Below are 21,748 nucleotides of genomic sequence, written 5' to 3'. Positions count from 1 at the left end.
TAAATTCCAGGTTAATGTGTCACATCAAACAAATCAGTCTAACAATGGCAGTATCACAGATTGTCACAGAGAACCTCATTTGTAATGAAACACTGAAATAGTGTAGGATTCAGTATATAAAATACAGTACTAGGTTAATTCTGACAAAGCCACATAACCTTAATTTAATTATAAGGAACTAGAAGATAAAGCCTAGCTGTGAGAGTTCTGTAAGAAGAGTTCTGTAAGTTCATTACTAGTCTGTAATCTTACAAAACATCAAGACATGGAAGTTGAGGAAAGAGTGTTGAATTGTATGCAAAAGAAAACTAAACAATTATAATGCCGCATGGATCTAAAATTGATCCTTTAGCAACAAATAAGATAAAAAAGACAGTTGATGAAATTTGAAATGGCATCGGAGAGTTCCATGGTAGTAATATATAATTCGAATTTCTTGATTTTGTCAATTGTTATATTGGAGAATGTTTAAACATTTGACAGTGATGGGGCAGCACATCAACTCACTCTTATGTTGTTCAGGTTGAAAAAGAGCTCTCTGAATTACACTTAACTTCTCTCTCTGATCACCCGAGGGGGGGAAAAAAAAACAGGTCAAAACATACCTAATGTCTATGTCTGTAGACCTGAGGTTACAAAAAGAGAAGGAGCAAGGGAGATAAAAGGAAGAGTGGCTGATGAGCTGTGGTGGAGGGAGGTTGCACATTGGGAGTGGGTTAGGTGAACTGACATGTATTGGGGAAAATGTGAATTTATACCTCTGAGACAACTATTGTCTTGTAAAACAGCACTGATAACTAAGTAAATAAAATTTTATGAAATTCACAACAAATAATTTTAAATGTTTTTTAAGATGAGTTAATTTGTACTTATCATGAGACAGAGAAAGACCAGAGCACTGCTCTTCTTTCACGTACAATGGTGCCAGGGATTGAACCTGGGACCTCTCAACCTTTGGGCATGCAAATCCTATGTCCTAAGCACATTTCACTATCTCCCTGACCCCAAAACAATCAAAAGTTCTCTGAAATATGTCCTATTACTCAGTGAAAAAACTGACGATGCTACCAAAATCAGTACTATGTTGACCATATAACTTCTTTTCCAAGACAGTGCCATTTTTATGTCACTTGTCTTCACATAATTACCAACATTACCTTTTTTAAAAAGAAAACTGATGGTTTAAACCATATGAGAGAGAGTTTTACAGAAGGACAGATACTAAAAAAAAAAAGAGCATGATTCTGGCACTTGTGGCGCCAGGGATCTTAGGCATGCAGTTCCTGCCCTCTTATCAGTGACCCACCTTCCAGCAGCCCCTTTGTCTGAAATGCATTCTTCTTTAGAAGTTTGTTTTGTTATACTACCTGGCACTCTTTATTGTTTCTTTTTCCGTTTCTATCTGAAAAGAAAATACCAACACTATAGACATTTCTGAAAATAGAAAATACTTCTGTATATCTGTATTTTGCCTGTAATTTAGTTCCTATAGTTTTAAATCAGTTGAATCAAAGACCATGTCTATATCTCTTCATATTTATATATTCTTTGGATTTTTTTTTTAACAAGCTTATGTTGAGTATTATTCATAACAAACCAGAAGTACAAAGTCTTTTTAACAGTCTGTCTTGCCCTATGTAGCAGGAACACCAGAAGATAAAATGAGGCTGTTCCTTATCTATTATATAAGTGCACCACAGGCACCGTCTGAGGTATGTCTTCTGTATTCAATTTCTGGGAGGAAGGGGGAATACTTGTTAGTTTCAAAAATAGAAGTGAAAATCACTATGGCCAAATAACTACTTCATTCTTTAAAAGAAAAACAATTTGGTAAGGCTGATTCTATTACTGCTGAGTTTAATAGCAGCATTTATTGTTACCAAGAGACCTACTCACTTATCAAATGTCTGGCTACTCTTACTTTACTGGAATATAAACTGAATTCAAGTGGCCAAAACTCTTATTTCTGAAAAAGAACTTTGCTAAACTGAGTTGAACAAGTTTGCTCTATTTTCAAAAGGTTCATATATTATTTTTTAGGATCTGATGATCTCAGAAATTTTCTTTCTTTAAGATATAATTGCTCATGTGTATTTGCCTTTCAAGAAATTCATCTGTAACCTAAAGTACAAATGTATTACTTTCATATTGTGTTAAAACTAAATTCTGCCATAATACTGAGAAGGGTCACTTCAAGGAAAATACCTCAATTTCCAGAAGTTCTGAATAAAACCTAGTTTAATAAAGTTAAACTTCAGAGTCCTTTCTCATATGATTCATATCACTATGTGATTCATATAAAAATTTCAGATACTTGGTATTACTTGCTCCTATAACAATACATTTATTTTTTTATTTTTCCTTATTATTAGATAGAGACAGTGAGAAATTGGGAAGGGAGAGGAAGATAGGGAAAGAGACAGAGACACCTGCAGTCCTACTTTACTACTCATGAAGCTTTCCCTCTCCAGGTGGGGACCAGGGGCTTAAACCCGGGTTCTTGTGCACTGTAATGTGTGCACTTAACTAGGTGCACCACTACCTGGCCCCCATAACAATACATTTCTAGGAATGATTGGAAATGAAAAAATCTTCCCTTCCAAAGTTTTTTGTTTTTTTTTTTAATCACTGAATGTATTATAGGCAGTCGTTTTATTTTTTTTCTACAATGAACCTTTGCTGTTAGCAACTCTTTTTATCATATTGTTAGACTGTAAGACTCCCACTAATTATGGTGTTTCATAATTTTTTCTAAAAAAAAAAATTAAACTCAGTATATGCTTTACATCAATTCTATTTCACCCTAGGAATAGAATTTATCTCTTGTTTTATTTTACTTCAGTAAGAAAGTATAGCTTGCCTTTTAGAAATACCTCTCATTAATAGGGTTCTACTTTTACCTTAGGGGATTCTAGTATAATATTTGTATAAAATTTCCTTAAGATTATATTATTGAGTAGGGCACCAAAGTAAAAATCTCTGGGTGAGACTAGATATTCAGCCTCACTGGGGGGAGGACCCCAAACAGTCTTTTGGTGGTGGGAATGGTGTTTATGTATACTTCTGTTAGCTTGTAGTCTCATAAATCACTATTTAATTAAATATGAGAGGGAGAAAACTGATTGAATGTCTCAAACCTTTTAATGCACAGACCATAGGCTGAGTATATGTTCATTCAATCTAAGACTTCAAACATATAATCACACTGAATTTTAACAGTGTTCTAAAATTGTTAATACATTTCTAGTGATGACTTGTTCTTTGAAATGTTGACTCTTCTAAAAGCTTAGATTATGGAGATCAGAAGCAACCGGTGTCATTACTTTATAAGACAGCTATATATAAATAATGTCAAAGGACATAAATTATGGTGATGCTGCTGTTAAAAAAAAAAAAAGAATATATTTTAGGGCCAGACAGTGGTACACCTGGTGTACGGACCTGCGTTCAAGCCACTAGTCACCTGCAGAATTGAAGCTTGATGAATGGTGAAGGAGTGCTGCAGGTTTCTCTTTTTCTCTCTCCCACTCTGTTCCCCCTCCCCTCTTAATTTCTGTCTATCATATCCAATAAAAGAAAGAGAAAAGAGAGAAAAACTGGCCACCAATAGCCATGGATGTGTCATAGGCAACAAGCCCCAATGTTTTTTTACCTGGTAACAATTAAAAATAAAAAATAATTACTCTATTTATATAATTTTTTATTATTATTTAAGAAAGGATTAATTAACAAAACCATAGGGTAGGAGGGGTACAATTCCACACAATTCCCACCACCCAATCTCCATATCCCACCCCCTCCCCTGATAGCTTTCCCACTCTCTATCCCTCTGGGAGTATGGACCCAGGGTCATTGTGGGTTGCAGAAGGTGGAAGGTCTGGCTTCTGTAATTGCTTCCCCGCTGAACATGGGCGTTGACTAGTCGGTCCATACTCCCAGTCTGCCTCTCTCTTTCCCTAGTAGGGTGGGTCTCTGGGGAAGCGGAGTATTTATATAATTTTAAAACCTTATTCACTGTTTCCTTAATTTGATTATTTTGGGGATGAAGTGTATGTTTTCTTACACTTCCCACTATGTGCGTTTAACCTGAGTGCGCCATTGTCTGGCCCTGAAATGTATATTTTCTAAGCTTATTTTTATCACTGAGACTTAAAGCAAATTAAGACTGCTGATATCTGATTATGCACTACTTATGCCAAACGTAGAGTAGCGAGAGCTGCTTAATTTTCTTTTAAATTTTTTTTTTATTCCCTTTTGTTGCCCTTGTTTTATTGTTGTAGTTATTATTGTTGTTACTGATGTCGTTGTTGGATAGGACAGAGAGAGATGGAGAGAGAAGGGGAAGACAGAGGGGGAGAGAAAGATAGACACCTGCAGACCTGCTTCACCGCTTGTGAAGCGACTCCCCTGTAGGTGGGGAGCCGGGAGCTTGAACCGGGATCCTTATGCTGGTCCTTGCGCTTTGCGCCACATGTGCTTAACCCACTGCGCTACTGTCTGACTCCCGCTGCTTAATTTTCTTTCTTTTTTTTTTTTTTTTCTTTTTATGGGGTCACTATCTTGATAGGCTCAGGTACTTAACAAATTCAACTAGACTAAATGTGAAGGAAGGAAGGGGAAGGGTTTTTTTTAAAAAATTGTATTACAATAAATTCAGTTAATGAATCTGGTCCTCAAAAATAAATATGACGTGGGAAATCTGAATCTGTTCTTCCCTTTCATTGATATTATACCTTTTGTATTTTAATTTTGAAATATTTTTTAATCAAAATATTTTATTGAGTTTTTATCTGAAGGACTGGCATGATAGTTTGTGGGGGACTTGAGGGGTGTCACTTTGCCATGTCGCATCCCAGGTTCAAACCAGACCGCACCCACACTGGGGAAAGCTTACGTGCTATGGGATCTTTCCCTGCCTTTTTTGATCTGAAAAAGTTGATCTGGAATAGCAGATCCCCAGTGACAACAAATAAAAGAAAAATGCTTATCATAATAACACTATCTCAACAGTAGTGGGGAAACTATTGAACTTCCTGAGACGTGGCATAATATTTACTTCATAGGTGATTTGGAAGCCTGTCGGGAGTAATCATGTGTGGTATTTGCCTTAGGTACTTAGGATGTGATTTGAATCTGCTTGAGCCCCTCAAATTAAACTCATGCCTTTGATCTGACTGATTTAACAAATAATGAAGAGTAAAATGTTCTTTTTCATGAAAGTAATTTTTTTTCCTTATTCTTATTTTAGGCTGATTTGGAGCAGTACAAGAAAGCTTTAACTGATGCAGGATGCAACCTTAGTCCCTTGCAATATATCAGACAATGGAAGTAAGTTTTATTTTCCTCAGTATTTATTTATTTATTTATTTTTCATATTTTAAACTATTTAATTTGATAGGACAGAGAAAAGAGAGGGAAAGGGGTTGGAGAAGGAGAGACAGACAGACACCTGCAGTACTGCTTCACCACTTGTAAAGCTTTCCCCCTACAGGTAGGGACCTACAACCAGGGTCCTTGTACACTTAGCCAGGTACGCCACTGCCCAGCCCCATACTGCTTTTTAAAAAAATATTTATTTATTCCCTTTTGTTACCCTTGTTGTTTTTGTTGTTGTTATTTGATGTCGTTGTTGTTGGATAGAACAGAGAAATAGAGAGAGATGGAGAAGACGGGGAGAGAAAGATAGATAGCTGCAGACCTGCTTCACCGCTCATGAAACGACTCTCCTGCAGGTGGGGAGCTGGGGGCTCGAACCAGGATCCTTAGCTGGTCTTTGCGCTTTGCACCACTTGCACTTAACCAGCTGAGCTACAGCCCGACTCCAAGTGCATTTTTATAAAGCTTCAACTTACCTATTTTAAGAATTTGTCCCCAAAGAAAAAAATGGAATAAAATATTAGAAGAAATTCTAATGAGCAGATTTTGAAAACCATCCTGGATGCTCAGTGGTAGGCTTAGTGAGTAAATTAATGCATTCTTTTTTTTAATTTTTTTTTCTTTAAGAACGGAGACATTAACAAAATCATAGGATGGGGGGGTTAGAATTCCACACAATTCTCACAACCCAATCTCTATATCCCGTCGCCTCCCCACTAGCTTTCCCATTCTCTATCCCTCTGGGAGCATGGACCCAGGGTTGTTGGGGATTACAGAAGGTGGAAAGTCTGGCTTCTGTAATTGCTTCCCCGCTGAACATGGGCGTTGACTGGTCTGACCCAGTCTGCCTCTCTCTTTCCCTAGTAGGGTGGGTCTCTGGGGAAGCGGAGCTCCAGGACTCATTGGTGGGGTCTTCAGTCCAGGGAAGCCTGGCCGGCATCCTAATGGCATCTGGAACCTGGTGGCTGAAAAGAGAGTTAACATACAAAGCCAAACAAATTGTTGAAGAATCATGGACCCAAAGGATGGAATAGTGGAGATAAAGTGTTGGGGGGTACTCACTGCAAACTCTAGTGTACTACTGCTTTCAGGTATATATTTGCCCTTGTTTATGGATATGTGTGGACATATGCTCTATCTCCTGGAACTTGGTCTATATCTAGGTTTTGGGACTTTGTTAGAAAGTGAACCACCTGGGATGGAGTTAGAGAATGCTATGAAAGGAAAGGTCTCACCTGAGTGGTGAAGCTGAAGGGTTGTTGTTCCACACCTGAAGTCTCTGGACACAGTCTGGGGTGGCACTCATTGTGTTGATTAGGTTGTGATCAGCTGATGCAAGATTATTTGATAATGCATTCTATAAGACATGATAGAATCGAATCGTTACGGGAGTTGGGCGGTAGAGCAGTGGGTTAAGCGCATGGGGTACGGAGTGCAAGGACTGGTGTAAGGATCCTGGTTGGAGCCCCCGGCTCCCCACCTGCAGGGGAGTCGCTTCAAAGGCAGGTCTGCATGTGTCTGTCTTTCTTTCCCCCTCTCTATCTTCCCCTCCTCTCTCCATTTCTCTCTGTCCTATCCAACAATGACATCAATAACTACAGCTACAATAACAATAACTACAACAACAATGAAAAACAACAAGGGCAACAAAAGGGAAAATAAATTTTAAAAATTAAATTAAAAAAAAGAATTAATCGTTACATTATGTTGTAGGGACCTCAGAATGACACAGTAGGTAAAATGAATGCTTCACTATGCTTACCTCTCTTGGCTCACTCAACCCCTGGCACTTCTTGGAAGCACTATTGACCAGTACCAAAGGGAATTCTGTAGATGATGGAATAGTGTTTTCCTGTGTGTACTCCCTTTTTTTCCCTCTCAAAATATAGAATAAAAATTGAACAGAAGGGAATCGGGTGGTAGCACAGTGTTGGTTAAGCGCACGGACCAGCATAAGGATCCTGGTTTGAGCCCCCGGCTCCCCACCTGCAATGGAGTCGCTTCACAGGTGGTGAAGCAGGTCTGCAGGTGTCTTTCTCTTCCTCTCTCAGTCTCCCACTCCTCTCTCCATTTCTCTCTGTCCTATCTAACAACTACGACATCAATAACAACAACAACAATAACCACAACAACAATAAACAACTAGGATAACAAAAGGGAAAATAAATAAATATAAAAAAATTGAGCAGACAAGTGGCTCAGTGTTACCATGCATGTGTATGGTCTTTGGTTTATGCCATGGGATCCCATTAAAAGAAAAAATTGGGGGACCAAGTGGTGACACACTTAGTTAAAGGAATAAATTACAGTGGACCCAAGTTCAAGTCCCTGGTCCTTAAGCTGCATAGGGAAAGCAAGTGGTGAGTGAAGCAAGGCCGCAGCTGTCTTAAATTTCTTTCTGCCTCTATCCAGTAATAAATAAAAATATATAAAAGGAGAAGGAAAGAAAAGAAAAACTTTTGAGACCCAAGGGATGGTGCAGTGGATAAACTATTGAACTTGAGAGTATGAGGATCTAGTTTCTTTTTTCATTAATTTTTTTCATTTTACAAAATTATGTGTCGACAGGGGTTTGAATCCACACCATTCCCACCACCAGGGTTCTGAATCTTCAGTCTCCCCACTGCAAACCACCGCAGTTCCCCTAAGGTTGTAGACAGGGGCCAGCCATCTTCTCTACAACTGTCTGTCCACATTTATACATAACTGCCCCCCTCTTTTTTTCTGATTCAATCCTCTCTTCCCCTCCAAGCCACTCATGGCAACATTACTACCTCCATGTGTCCCTCTCCTTTTCTTTCTCTCTCTGGGTTCTGATGGAGCTGGAGTGCAGAACCTTCTTATCTTCATCCTATCACTTCTCCCCCACTAGGAGTATGTACAAAGTTGATTTTGGGGAGCAGAAGGTAGGAGTTCTGGCTTCTGTAGCTGCTTCTCTGCTGAGCATAGGTATTGACAGGTGGATCCATACCCCCAGCATGTTTCTATCTTTCCCTAATGGGCCAGAGCTCTGGAGGTGTGAGGATGAGGATCTAATTTCATTCCTTGGTATCACATGTACCAGAGATGCGCTGGTTCTCTCTCATAAATAAATAAGTAAATAAATAAATAAATCTTGAGGAAAAAAATTGTTGTCGAAGATTTATTAGGAAAGCATCCATGTTTATTGTACAGTGAAAAAAAACAGTTTACAAAGCCGTCCATTAATCTGTTTGATCAACATTTCATCTCTAACTACAAACTAAATTTATCTACATATTTGGAATATAAAAGCAAACATGCTATGAAAGCTTCTCACTCTCAGTGAAAGCACACTTATAGAGTGAACAGATAAAGGAACAGACTAATGTGAAAACATTAAAAAAATTAAAAACATTACGTTTTGGTGGATGATAGCTAAGTTGTAACATAGGCAACATTTGAGTCTATATTCAGATTGTATGGTGCAGTTTCTGTTTGTGTGTCTGTCTCTGCATCTCTGCTCACATGTATACATTGAGTAGTTGAAACATGGATAGGTCGAGTGGTGGAATTGTTTTTCCACTTGGTTACTTTGTTTTCCAACAAACATTAGCTTTACTATTTAAATTTTGTTTATTCTTGTTTCATAGGGCTTTTGCCAAGATGGCCTCAACTCCAGCCAGCTATGGCAATACTAGCACTAAACCAATGGGGTAAGTATTCTTAATGACTCTTAAGTCTGGTACTCCAGGCCATAACTAGATTTTTTTTTTCATGCACCCTTCTTTAAAACTTACTTTTTAACTTATTTTTGGATAGAGACAGAGACTGATAGAAAAAGAGGCACCTACAACCCATTTTTTTTTTTAACCACTTGTGAAGCTTCCTCCCTGCAGGTAGGGACCAGGAGCTTGAACCCAGGTCTTTGCGCACAATAACGTATGCACTCAACCAGGTGCACCACTACCTATTCCCCGTAATTAGATTTTCATAACTTGCACAATAACGTATGTACTCAACCAGGTGTGCCACTACCCATTACCCGTAATTAGATTTTCATAACTTAAAAGCCCAAAGTCTGACATTTTGAATATAGAATGTTCTCATCGTGATACAAACTAAATGTCAATGTGCCTTTGGCTTCCTTGATTAAAAATTTTATTTATAATATAAGTTATTATATTCTATGTGGCAGAACTATTGATTTTGTTTCTTCATTCTTAAAACATTGCATTTTTGTGTCAGTGATAGTAATTAGTGTGGCCTTGATGCTAGGCACTCGGGACCTAGCTTCAAGATCAAGCCTGGTATACTATTAAATGGTAGGTAAACCCCCAGGACAGAGTATTATTTCTGATTCCACAGAATCTATTAGAATATGAATGATTTTCAGAAGAACTGAATAAGGCACTACTTATTTAGTTACATACTACACTAGTTTCAAATTCCTAAGACAAGGACATTAAGATCTCAGGAAAATAGTTTCCTCTTAGCTTCACCCTGAACTACTGCTTTTAATAAAAACAATTTCAGGGAGTCGGGCAGTAGTGTAGTAGTAGGGTTAAGCGCACGTGGCGCAAAGCACGAGGACCAACATAAAGATCCCGGTTCAAGCCCCCGGCTCCCTACCTGCTGGGGAGTCACTTCACAAGCGGTGAAGCAGGTCTGCAGGTGTCTTATCTTTCTCTCCCCCTCTCTGTCTTCCCTTTCTCTCTCCATTTCTCTCTGTCCTATCCAGCAACGATGATACTAATAACTACAACAATAAAACAATAAGGGCAAAAAAAGGGAATAAATGAATATTTTTTTAAAAATCTTTAAAACACAACTTCAAACAAACTAAAAGCATTTCATTTCAGGGAGGAGTAGGGACAAGAAAGGACAAAGAAAATGTATTTGACAAATTACTCTCATGGACTTCATAAAATAAACTTCCTTAAAAATGTTACTGACTATGGAGGGCTTATTTGATTTCTTGTGGATTTTGTAGTTCAGGATTTAAAAAAGAAAATATGTGTCTAAGGTTAATTGAAGTTGTTGATTCAGTGAACATTTTCCAGAGTTGAGGAGTTAAGACTCACTGCATGTCTCATGTTTTACATTTTTATATGAATAAGACTTTATATTTATAGAAGACAGTATACAGTGCAAAATTAGATCTAGCTTCTGTGAAATAGAAAAAACAGTAACTTTTGGCCTGTTCTTTGTATTTATCAAGCATATGTATTTTCACTGTTAGTGTATTTTTGAATTCCTAAAGCATTTATCTCCATTACTGTCTTTAATATTATTTTAGCACACAGATGCTCTGAAAAGCAAGAATTTCTCTTCAAACTTAATTTGCAAAAAAAAAAAAAAAGCTATAGCTAAGTGTGTGTGTTTTTTTTTAGAGAACCTTTTAGTTTTCATAGAGTAGTTTCTTGTTAAATTTAAATTGTACAGTAGAAGCAGAATTTTTGAAATCACTTTAACAAAAATAATAGTGAGCATCAGCATGTGGTATATAATCAGTCAGGTATTTTATCTATAACAAATGAAAAAATAACATAATTACTGTGACCTGTCTCTTTTGGCCCTAGCCTCTTATCACGAGTCATGAATACAGGATCACAGTTTGTGATGGAAGGAGTGAAGAACCTGGTATTAAAACAGCAAGTGAGTACACTTATTAAAGTACACACTGGTAACTTTTAAACATAGGTGTTGGAAGACTGAGTACTCAGCTAGAGCAACTTTTAGAAGTATTTAAGTTATAAATATTTGGAATAAAATAAAGTCAAGGATTCTTCCAGGACATATATAGGAACATGAGAATGGGCTGGCAAAATAGCTTACATGCTTTGGCATGTACTTGGCTCAGATTTGAGCCTGGCCTTCACCACACTGAAAGGAATTTTAATGGTGGGGAGAGAGAGCGAGAGAGAGAATCAAGAGTGTCTCTCTTTAAAAAAAAAAAAAAAAAAACTAGGAGGATATTTTATAATGCGTTATTCAGAACTGTGTAATTTTCTGTGTGTTTGTGCTTTGATTTTTATTATTATCATTGGAACATTACTGACATTTTTATTTTCCTTTAGTTACTATAAGATTTGCAAAAAATACTTTAACTGAAAAAAATGAACATAACCTGCTTAGAATAATTAGCTATTACATAATACATTTCATTTGTATTTTTACATACCTTAAAGAAATAAGTTAGATAGTCTAAAGTTCTGTGAATTTTAGTAAGTAAAATATTTAAAGTAGAGTTTACATTTTGGGGTGATGAAGCTAACCTAATTACATTTGAGATAATGAACATAACAATTTTTTTAAATTCTTTTTTTTTAAATTTAATTAATTATTTATTTTGTTGCCCTTGTTTTTTGTTGTTGTAGTTATTATTTATGTCATTGTTGTTAGATAGGACAGAGAGAAATGGAGAGAGGAGGGGAAGACAGAGGGGGAGAGAAAGATAGACACCTGCGGACCTGCTTCACCGCCTGTGAAGCGACTCCCCTGCAGGTGGGGAGCCGGGGGCTTGAACCGGGTTCCTTAGGCTGTTCCTTGCGCTTTGTGCCACATGAGCTTAACCCACTGTGCCACCGCCCGACCCCCAGTTTCATCATTTTTAACAGCTGAGTATTCCATTGTGTATATATACTGCAACTTTCTTAACCTCTCATCTGCTTTTGCTTCCAAGTTTGGCTATTACAACTTGTGTTGCTATCTATATCAAGGTACATAGATCCTTCAGATGGATAAATACATCCATCCCCAGGAGAGGAATTGCCATGTTATAGGGTAGGTTCATTTTCCGAGTTCTGAGAAGTCTCCAAACTGTTTTACACAGGATTGGACCAAAACCAGTATTGTAGAGGTTCCCCACACACACATCCTTGCCAACACTTGTTACTGTTCTTTCTAAAGTAGGACATACAGCCATAAAATAGTACCCTTTTTTTCGCTGCCTGCACCACAAATCCACTGCTTCTGGAGGCTATTTTTTCCCTTTTGTTGATATGGTTGTTTGTTGTTGTGGTTACTATTGTTGTTGTTATTGATGTTGTTGATGTCTCCATTGATAGGACAGAGAGAAATCAAGATAGGAGGAGAAGATGGGGGGGGGGAGAGATGCCTGCAGACCTGCTTCACCACTCGTGAAGCAACCATCCTGCAGGTGGGGTGCCAGGGGCTCAAACCAGGATCCTTGCACTTCATGCCATGTGAGCTTAACCCACTGCACTACCGTCCGACCGCCCATAAAATAGTATCTTATTGTGATCTTTATTTGTATTTCCCTGATTAAAAGTAACTTTGGGCATTTTTTTCATATCTTTTGGCCTTTTGGATCTCCTTGTGGAAAGATACGAAATTTTCACCCATTTTTAATAGGATCTTTACCATGTGTTTATGTGTGGTATTTTATATTACTATTATATTTTTTACTTTTTTGCCTATTTTATTGAGATACTATTGACATGTAATCAGATTTTGATTTTTCACTGGCTTTCACATATACCATACCCACTAAAAGAGTGAAATTTTTTTTAATTGTTCTTGGTAAATTTTACAAAATTGCTCTTCACGAAAGTACTAGAGTGTGGTTTGGAAAAGTGAAAGGAAATAGATGTCAGAGAAGAGACTGTTTGAGATGAATTCCATCTGTCTCACACTTGAAAATTTGAGTTGTTTATGCCACTTAAATCTCTAAATATTATTTTTTTTTAATCTGAATAAATGTTTTATATTAGAAGAAAAAGCTTGTCTTGTTATATCCAGTTTTACAGGTTATATATAGGAGATTTTTATGTATTCCAAGTATCGGGTAGCACATAAAACCATTTAAATGATATTCATATTTCATTTTATAATACATTTGTGTTAGGATAATTGTTCTGGAATATTATGACAAATAATAGCACTTTTACATAATTTAAAAGACTTTCACTTTTTTTGAGATGCTTACTAAAATAATTCAAATGAATAAATAGCCAGCACTAAAATTCATTATGTTGAAAAGACTCAGAAGATTTATCATCTAACTGTAGTGTACAAGCTTTTGTTAAGATTATAATTTGGGGGGGTCGGGCGGTTGTACAGTGGGTTAAGTGCATATGGCACAAAGCACAAGGATCCACATAAGGATCCTGGTTCGAGCCCCAATTCCCCACCTGCAGGGGAGTCACTTCATGAGCAATGAAGCAGGTCTGCAGGTGTCTATCCTTTTCTCCCCGTCTTACCCTCCTCTCTCCATTTCTCTCGTTCTATCCAACAGCAGTGACATCAATAACAACAATAATAATAACCACAACAACGATAAAACAACAAGGACAACAAAGGGGGGGGTGGGAAATGGCCTCCAGGAGCAGTGGAGTCATAGTGCAGGCATCGAGCCCCAGCAATAATCCTGGAGGCAAAAAAAAAATTAAAGGAAAAGATTATAGTTTGGGGACTGAGTGGTGGGTTACCCAATAGAGTGAACACTTTACACAGGGTGAGGATACAGCTTCAAACTCCCAATCCACACCTGCAGGGGAGAGGCGCCATAGTGACGGAGAAGTGCTGCAGGGTATGTTTCTCACTTTTATCAAAACAAAGGAAAAGGGGGAGATAGCCACCAGGTGGAGCCTTGTAGGCACCAAGTCCCAGTGATAAACAGTGACTAAAATAAGTTGTAACATAAAATTGTAAAAGAAAAAAAAAATGTATACAACACAAGACTTTTGTTCGTTTTTAATCCAGTGCTTGTATCAAGCCCAAGATTTCACATGTACTTTCCCACTGAGCCACCTCCTCTGACCAGTCTTCATTTTATTTGTTTCTGACTCTTCCATTCATGGGGCTTTACTTACATTCATCTTTGTTGCTCTCTCATGTCAGGAATTGAACCCAAGACCTCACACATATAAAGCAAGCACTATCACTGAGCTGCCTCCCCTACCCACAATAAGAAAATTTAACACTGACTAGATAGGGAATTATATTAAGAAACTACTTTCAATTATTTAATGTGTGATGAGTTTTTCAGAGATTTTATTTTGGAAATATAATTGTTTTTATTTATTTAAATTTATTTCCCTTTTGCCCTTTTTAAAATTGTTGTTGTAGTTATTACTGTTGTTGTTATTGATGTTGTTGTTGCATAGGACAGAGAGAAATGGTTAGAGGAGGGGAAGACAGGGAGAGAAAGATATACACCTGCAGACCACCTGTGAAGCGACTCTCTTGCAAGTGGGGAGCCAGGAGCTCAAACCGGGATCCCTACATTGGTCCTTGGGCTTCGCACCATGTGCGCTTAACTCACTGTGCTACCGCCTGACTCCCGTTTTTTTTTGTTGTTGTTTTGTTTTTAGCTTTATTTATTGAATAGAGACAGCCAGAAATTGAGAGGGAGGAGGGTGATAGAGAGGAAGAGAGGCAGAGACACCTGCAACACCGCTTCACTACTCACAAAGCTTTGCCCCTGCAGGTGGAGACTGGGGTCTTGAACCTGGGTCCTTGAGCATTATAACATGTGCGTTCAACCAAGTGTGCCACCACCTGGCACCTGGAAATATAATTGTGACTGAAATGATTTGCTATTTTAGAGAGAGATTCTAGAAAAGTAGAGAGCAGGTAAGAGTGTAGATAAAATTTGCCAGGAATTGATACTATTAAATCTGGGTTTGAAAGAATTGAATATGTTGGCTAGACCCCTATAATCCTGTTATTTTTTTTGTTATTAGCATTAGTAGTCTATGATTTAGAGAGAAATATTACTAGATATTCAATATTAATGTTGATGTCGAATTCAACTCCACGTCCCCTTTAGTTTACATATATTCTTAAATTAAGATAATTGCATTGCAACACTATATGCTTTAGAAGTACACTTTCCCGGGATTCGGGCAGTAGCGCAGTGGGTTAAGTGCAGGTGGCACAAAGTGCAAGGACAAGTGTAAGGATCCCGGTTCCAGCCCCCAGCTCCCCACCTGCAGGAGGGTCGCTTCACAAGCGGTGAAGCAGGTCTGCATGTCTATCTTTCTCTCTCCCTGTCTTTCCCTCCTCTCTCCATATCTCTCTGTCCTATCTAACAACAACAACATCAGTAACAACAACAATAATAACTACGACAATAAAAAACAAGGGCAACAAACGGGAAAATAAATATTAAAAAAAATTTTTTAAGTAGTTTCCCACTGTTAGGTGTATGTTACTCGCCACATCTATTACTAAAGAGCAATATTTTTCTACTGCAATCCCTTGGTCATCTCCTTCCACCTAGTGACCACCCCACCCCACCTCAGACCCCCGCCCCCATAATTTCAGTTCTGTAATCAGAGCCCAGTGGTTTGTTTTGGTTTTACTTCATCTAGTCCATTATTATTGTTTGCCTCCAGGGTTATCACTGGGGCTCGGTGCCAGCACTACAAATCCACTGCTCCTGGAGGCTATTTTTCCCATTTTGTTGCCCTTGTTGTGGTTGTTATTCTTATTGTTGTTATAGCTGTTGTTGTTGGACAGGACAGAGAAAAAGAGAGAGATGGGGAAGACACAATAGGAGAGAAAGATAGACACCTGCAGACTTGCTTCACCACTTGTGAAGCGACCCCTCTGCAGGTGGGGAGCCTGGGGATCTTTACACCGGTCATTGCACTTTGTGCCATGTACACTTAACCTGCTGCGCTACTGCCCAGCTCCCCATTATTATTTTTTTTTTCATAATATACTCGTGAGTAAAATCATACAGTATCTGTCTTTCTTCCCTCTGACTTACTTTTGTGTAGCTTAACTCTCTCCAATTCCACCCAAACTGTTCCAGCTGGCAGTACTTCATCTTAAAACTGAGTAATATTCCTTTTTGGATACTTCTCTCTCCACTCGTCTGTTACTGGTACTTGAAACTGTTTCCATATCTTGAGTATTTTTGTAAATAGAGCAGCAGTGAACAGAGGCATATGCATATTTTCCATAAAAATATTTCATGTTCTATATACTGGTTTTCCATAAAAGGTGGACAAGTTTGCATTCCCATAGTGTATGAAGTCTTCTTTCCACATCCTCACCCATCATTGTCTTCAGTCTTTTTGATATAGATCAACCTCATAGGTATTAGATTACCTCATTATAGTTGTGATTTACATTTCCTTGATATCAAGTCATGGAGAACTTTATTTTCATGTTCCTGTAAGCCATCTGTGTGTCATCTTTTGAAGTGTCTCTTTAGCTCTTCTACCCATTTTGTGATAAAGCGTCTTTATAGATTTAAGTGTATACTCAGTTATGCTGTAGAAAAAGTTACGGTTCATATGTACTTACATGAACAAATTAAATTTTATTTGCAACAAAGCAATTAAAATTTCTGCTGCGTTGTTGGGATTTTAGTTCTAAATAGTAGAATTCAGGATGTACATCCAATAAGCCTGAATGCTTCTGTGTTTATATTAAAACTTTCTTGACCAACACAAATATCAGAGAATAATGAAATATCTGATTTTATTTGGCTTAGATCATCTTTAAAGGTTTTTACTTGCTGATCTGTAAAAGAACAAAGGGATATCTTCTGTCTGCTCAAAGTAGTATTTTCCTTGGTGATAGTTCATTTAGTAAAAAATAAAATGTTTTATGCCACTGAGTAAAACCTCTTATAGAAATGTTATCTCAAGTTATTTGAATAATCAGAGTAACTGTTGCCATTGGTGTATGTGGTCTTTTAGATATAAAATTCATGACTTTCAGAACATCCTGTACTGCTCACAAAGGAAGTACGAGTTCAAAGTAGGCAGAGAACACAATCCCAGTAGGAATGCACTTTGAATAGGCATAATAGTCACTTAGTAAATTTTCTGGACTCTGTGTGTTCTTATGTTCAAAATAGTGATAAGCATCATCTAGCCGAAATGCAACAAAAGTGTTTCTTACCCCAGACATATAACCATGTCAAGAACCATTCTTTGCCAACACCAGCATCATTATTTTCATGTTCAAAGTGAATTTGCCTAAAAGAACAATATAGCATATCATTGAAATTTGGAATTTATCCCAGAAAAGAAAAGAAAAAAAAAACTAGTAATGTTTGTGTATGTATCTATTTCCCCTTTTTTCAAAAGAGCGGAAGTTCTTTTTAACTTATAAGTATCTACATTAGAGATGAAATGAACTCTGTTAGGGTTTTTAGTCATACAGCTCCACAAACATTATTTGAGACCCATGAGATAGATCCATCTAGTAGAGCACACTCTTTGTTATGCATGAGAGTTTGGGTTTGCGTTCCTGACACCACATCAGAATACCATGCAGCGAGGAAGCTTTATGAGTGGCAGAACAGTGCTGTCATATCTCTCTTTTCTCTTCTATGTGAAGTGAGGGAAAGAGCTCACTGGGAGCAGTTGGAATCACTGAGGTGAGAAGTCACTATGAAACAGTGGCAGAAAGTTACTTAATTTCATTATTTTTTATTTTGGGGATTAATGGTTTACAGTAAATACAGCTATTGCTGCATGTATAGAATTTTTAGTTTTCTGCAAAACACTTTCACCCCCAGCCTCAGTCCTCATCCATCATCATGTACCAGGACCTGAAAGCCCCCTATGCCCCACCCCAGTCCTTCACTTTGGCACAGTACACCAGACCCAGTCCAATTTTATTGTTTTTCAACTTCTGCCCATGAGTGAGATCATTCCCATATTTATCTTTCCCTTTCTGGCTTATCTCACTCAACAAGATTCCTTCAAGCTCCATCCAAGATGATTTCATTATTCTTTTTTATTATTCCTTTTTGTTGTTCTTGTTGCTTTATTGTTGTGGTTATTATTGTTGTCATCGTTGTTGGATAGGACAGAGAGAAATCGAGAGAGGCGGAAAAGACAGAGGGGGAGAGAAAGATAGACACCTGCAGGACTGCTTCACCGCTTGTGAAGTGACTCCTCTGCAGGTGGGGAGCCACGGGCTCAAACCGGGATCCTTAAGCCGGTCCTTGTGCTTCACGCCAATTGCGCTTAACCTGCTGCACTACCGGCCAACTCCCGATTTCATTATTCTTAACAGCTGAGTAGTATTCCATGTGTATATATACCACAACTTTCTCAGCCATTCATCTGTTTGACACCTGGGCTGCTTTCAGATTTTTGTTATTGGGGCAGGGGTAGATACCATAACGGTTATGCAAACAGACTCTCATGCCTGAGGCTCTGTCAAGTCCCAGGTTCAGTCCCCTGCACCACCATAAGCCAGAGCTGAGCAGTGCTCTAGTTAAAAAAAAAAAAAAAAAGATTTTTGTTATTATAAATTGTGCTGCTATAGGTAAACATGTATCTTTTTGAATGAGTGTGTTTGATTCCTTAGGATATATCTGCAGGAGAGGAATTTCCAGGTTATAGGGGTGGTCTACTTTTAGCTTTCTGAGAGTTCTCCAGACTGCTCTCCATAGTGGCTGGACCTAGTTACATTCCCACCAGTAGTGCAGGATTCCTTTGCCCACACAACCTCTTCAGCATTTCTTGTTACTATCTTTTCTGATGTATAACACTCACAGGAGTGAAATGCTATCTTGTTGTTATCTTTATTTGCATTTCTCTCACAATCAGTTCTTAGAGCATTTTCTCATATGTCTGTTGACCTTTGGATCTCTTCTTTTAATGAATGTTCTGTTCATATCCTCCCTTCACTTTTGGATGAGGTCACTTGTTGTTGTTACTGAGTTTAGTAAGCTCATTATATATTTTAGTTATTAGCCCATTATCTGATACATGGCATGTAAAGATCTCATATTCTGTGAGAAGTTTGCTTGTTTGCATGATGATTTATTCTTCTTTGCAATGGGACTTGTGTCATTGAAGGTGCCTATAAAACTTAGATGGAAAATAGCCCTACTGCTATTTTCTTTTAAGTATTTTATAGCTTTTGGTTAAACATCCACGTCCTTGATCTATTTGGAGTTTACTTTTGTATGTGGTAAAATGTGATGATTCACTTATTTTTTTCTGCACACCTCAGCTCAGTATTCCCAACACTATTTGTTGAGTTGACTCTCCTTTTTCCATTTAATAGTTTGTACCCCCTTGTCAAAAAATTACATGTCCAGGATGTGAGGGTGATCTGGCTGCGACATCTGTCACCCCATTGATCTCCAGGGTTGATTAGGCTGATTTGGCTGGCTAGGCGGGTGTCCCCTTCCTCCACCTCACCACTCCATGTGCATCCCTCCCAAAGCTGCGTGCTCAGTCAGAGAGGACGGACTTCCCGAAAAGAGACGGACTGGTCTTTGGTCGAGGGTGTATGAGTAGCTGTGATCCCCCAAACAAGCTCTCAAAAATTACATGTCCATAGATATGAGAGTTTAATTCTGAGCTCTCAGTTCTATTCCACTGGTCCTTATATTTATTTTTACTCTAATACCAAGCATTTTTGATTACAGTGGCTCTATAATATAGTTTGAGATCTGGGAGCATTTTTGCCTCCATTTGTGTTCTTTTTTCTCGAGATTGCTTTGGTGGTTCTAGATATTTTCTGGTTTCAGATAAACTTGTGTAGCTTTTGCTCTATTCTCTTAAAAAGAAGAAGAAAGTGCTGCCTTGTTGGGGATTACATTTAATTTGTATATGGCTCTAGGCAGAACATTCATTTTGATTATGTTATTTCTTTGAACCCATGAACATGGAATATCTTTCCACTTCTTTGTATCTTTTAGTATTTCCTTGAATAGTGACTCATAATTTTCAGTATACGTCTTTCACTTCTTTTGTTAGGTTTATTCCTAGATATATTCTTTAATTTTTTAATTTTTTTATTTAAGAAAGGAGACATTAACAAAACCATAGAATAAGAGGGGTACAGTTCCGCACAATTCCCACAACCCGATCTCCATATCCCATCCCCTCCCCTGATAGCTTTCCCATTCTCTATCTCTCTGGGAGTATGGATCCAGGGTCATGGGTTGCAGAGGGTGGGAGGTCTGGCTTCTGTAATTGCTTCCCCGCTGAACATGGGCGTTGACTGGTTGATCCATACTCCCAGTCTGCCTCTCTCTTTCCCTAGGTAGGTTGGGTCTGTGGGGAAGCAGAGCTCCAGGACTCATTGGTGGGGTCTTCAGTCCAGGGAAGTCTGGTCAGCATCTTGCTGGCATCCGGAACCTGGTGGCTGAAAAGAGAGTTAACATACAAAGCCAAACAAATTGTTGAACAATCATGGACCTAAAGGCTGGAATAGTGCAGATGAAGTGTTGGGGGTATTCCCTGCATGCTGTTGTGTACTTCTGCTTTCATGTATATATTTTTCCCTAGTTTATGGGCACATGTGAACCTATGCTCTTATCTTAGGGGACCTGGACTATATCTAGGTTTGGGGACTTTATTGGGGAGTGGACCACCTGGAATGGAATTAGAGAATACTATGAAAGGAAAGGTCTCACCTGAGTGATGAAGCTGAAGGGTTGTCATTCCACACCTGAAGTCTCTGGTTACAATGTGAAGTGAACCATGTTGGGGTGGCACTCATTGCGTTGAGTAGGTTGTGATCTGAGGATGCAATATTATTTGATATGAATTGAGAAAAGCATGCAGGAAAGTGCGCCCCACCCTAAGGTTCCAGAACTGGGGAAAATATAGGCTCTATAGTAGAAATGTGAGGTTCCTGTTGTCTTAGGGTTCAAGAAGACAATGGATAGTTATTGTTATCATCATATTATTTGGTGATTTGGGTTAACTTTGGAAAGTCCCTTTGTTAGGGTTTGGGGTATAATACCCAGCATCTTATATATAGCTGTGCTACCAGTTGCTTCTGTTCTCCCTGGTCTAGGCTTTTGAGAGAGTCAACATTTCAGAGACTCAGCCTATGTATTAAAAAGACAGTCTGTGTTTTAAGAAGTTCTAGACATATGATCAATTTTTCCCCTCTGATATTAAATAGTGGTTTATATGTTTACACTTTAATAGGAATGTATATAAACACCATTCCCACCACCAAAAGACTGTGTCCCATCCCCACCCCCTCACCCTCACCCCCCACTCCACCCCCCGCCATGCTGGGAAGCCCAGTGGCCACCCTCCCCTTCACCACAGGGTTTTTACATTGGTGCCCTGCTAATTTTTTTTTTAATTATCTTTATTTATTGGATAGAGACAGCCAGAAATTGAGAGGAGGGGGAGGTCAGAGAGGGAGAGAGACAGAGAGATACCTGTAGCAGTGCTTCATGGGAAGCCTTCCCCCTGCAGGTGGGGACTGGGGCCTTGAACCCACATCCTTGCACATTATAGCATGTGCACTCAACTAAGTGTGCCACCACATGGCCCCTATTCCTAGATATTTTATTGTTTTTGCTGAAACTGACTTCTGGATTTCTTCTTCTGACTTAGTGCTTACATAAAACTTTTTGATTTAGAATTAGATTTTTTTTTCTTGGAAATTTCAAGTATATTCACATCTTTGACACCACATAAAACTTACACTTAGT

General features: G+C 38.4%; 1 protein-coding gene across 3 annotated transcripts in view; it reads left to right on the top strand.

The window, feature by feature from the left end:
• Positions 1-21,748, top strand: part of SCFD1 (sec1 family domain containing 1) — a 94,623-nt gene that overhangs the window by 57,694 nt on the left and 15,181 nt on the right. For all 3 annotated transcript variants that reach the window (XR_009545357.1, XM_060175225.1, XM_007516836.3), the window contains 4 exons: positions 1,642-1,712; positions 5,249-5,328; positions 8,988-9,050; positions 10,917-10,992. Coding sequence is in view for 2 of the 3 variants with exons in the window: in XM_060175225.1 (XP_060031208.1) it covers positions 1,642-1,712; positions 5,249-5,328; positions 8,988-9,050; positions 10,917-10,992 (290 nt within the window). In the remaining variant the exon portion in view is untranslated. The remainder of the gene's footprint in view (positions 1-1,641; positions 1,713-5,248; positions 5,329-8,987; positions 9,051-10,916; positions 10,993-21,748) is intronic.

The sequence above is a fragment of the Erinaceus europaeus genome, chromosome 16, assembly GCF_950295315.1.
Source record: "Erinaceus europaeus chromosome 16, mEriEur2.1, whole genome shotgun sequence".
In the NCBI taxonomy this organism is placed as follows: Eukaryota; Metazoa; Chordata; class Mammalia; order Eulipotyphla; family Erinaceidae; genus Erinaceus; species Erinaceus europaeus.
The sequence above is the reverse complement of the archived record's forward strand: the minus strand, read 5'-3'. Positions and strand labels throughout refer to the sequence as shown.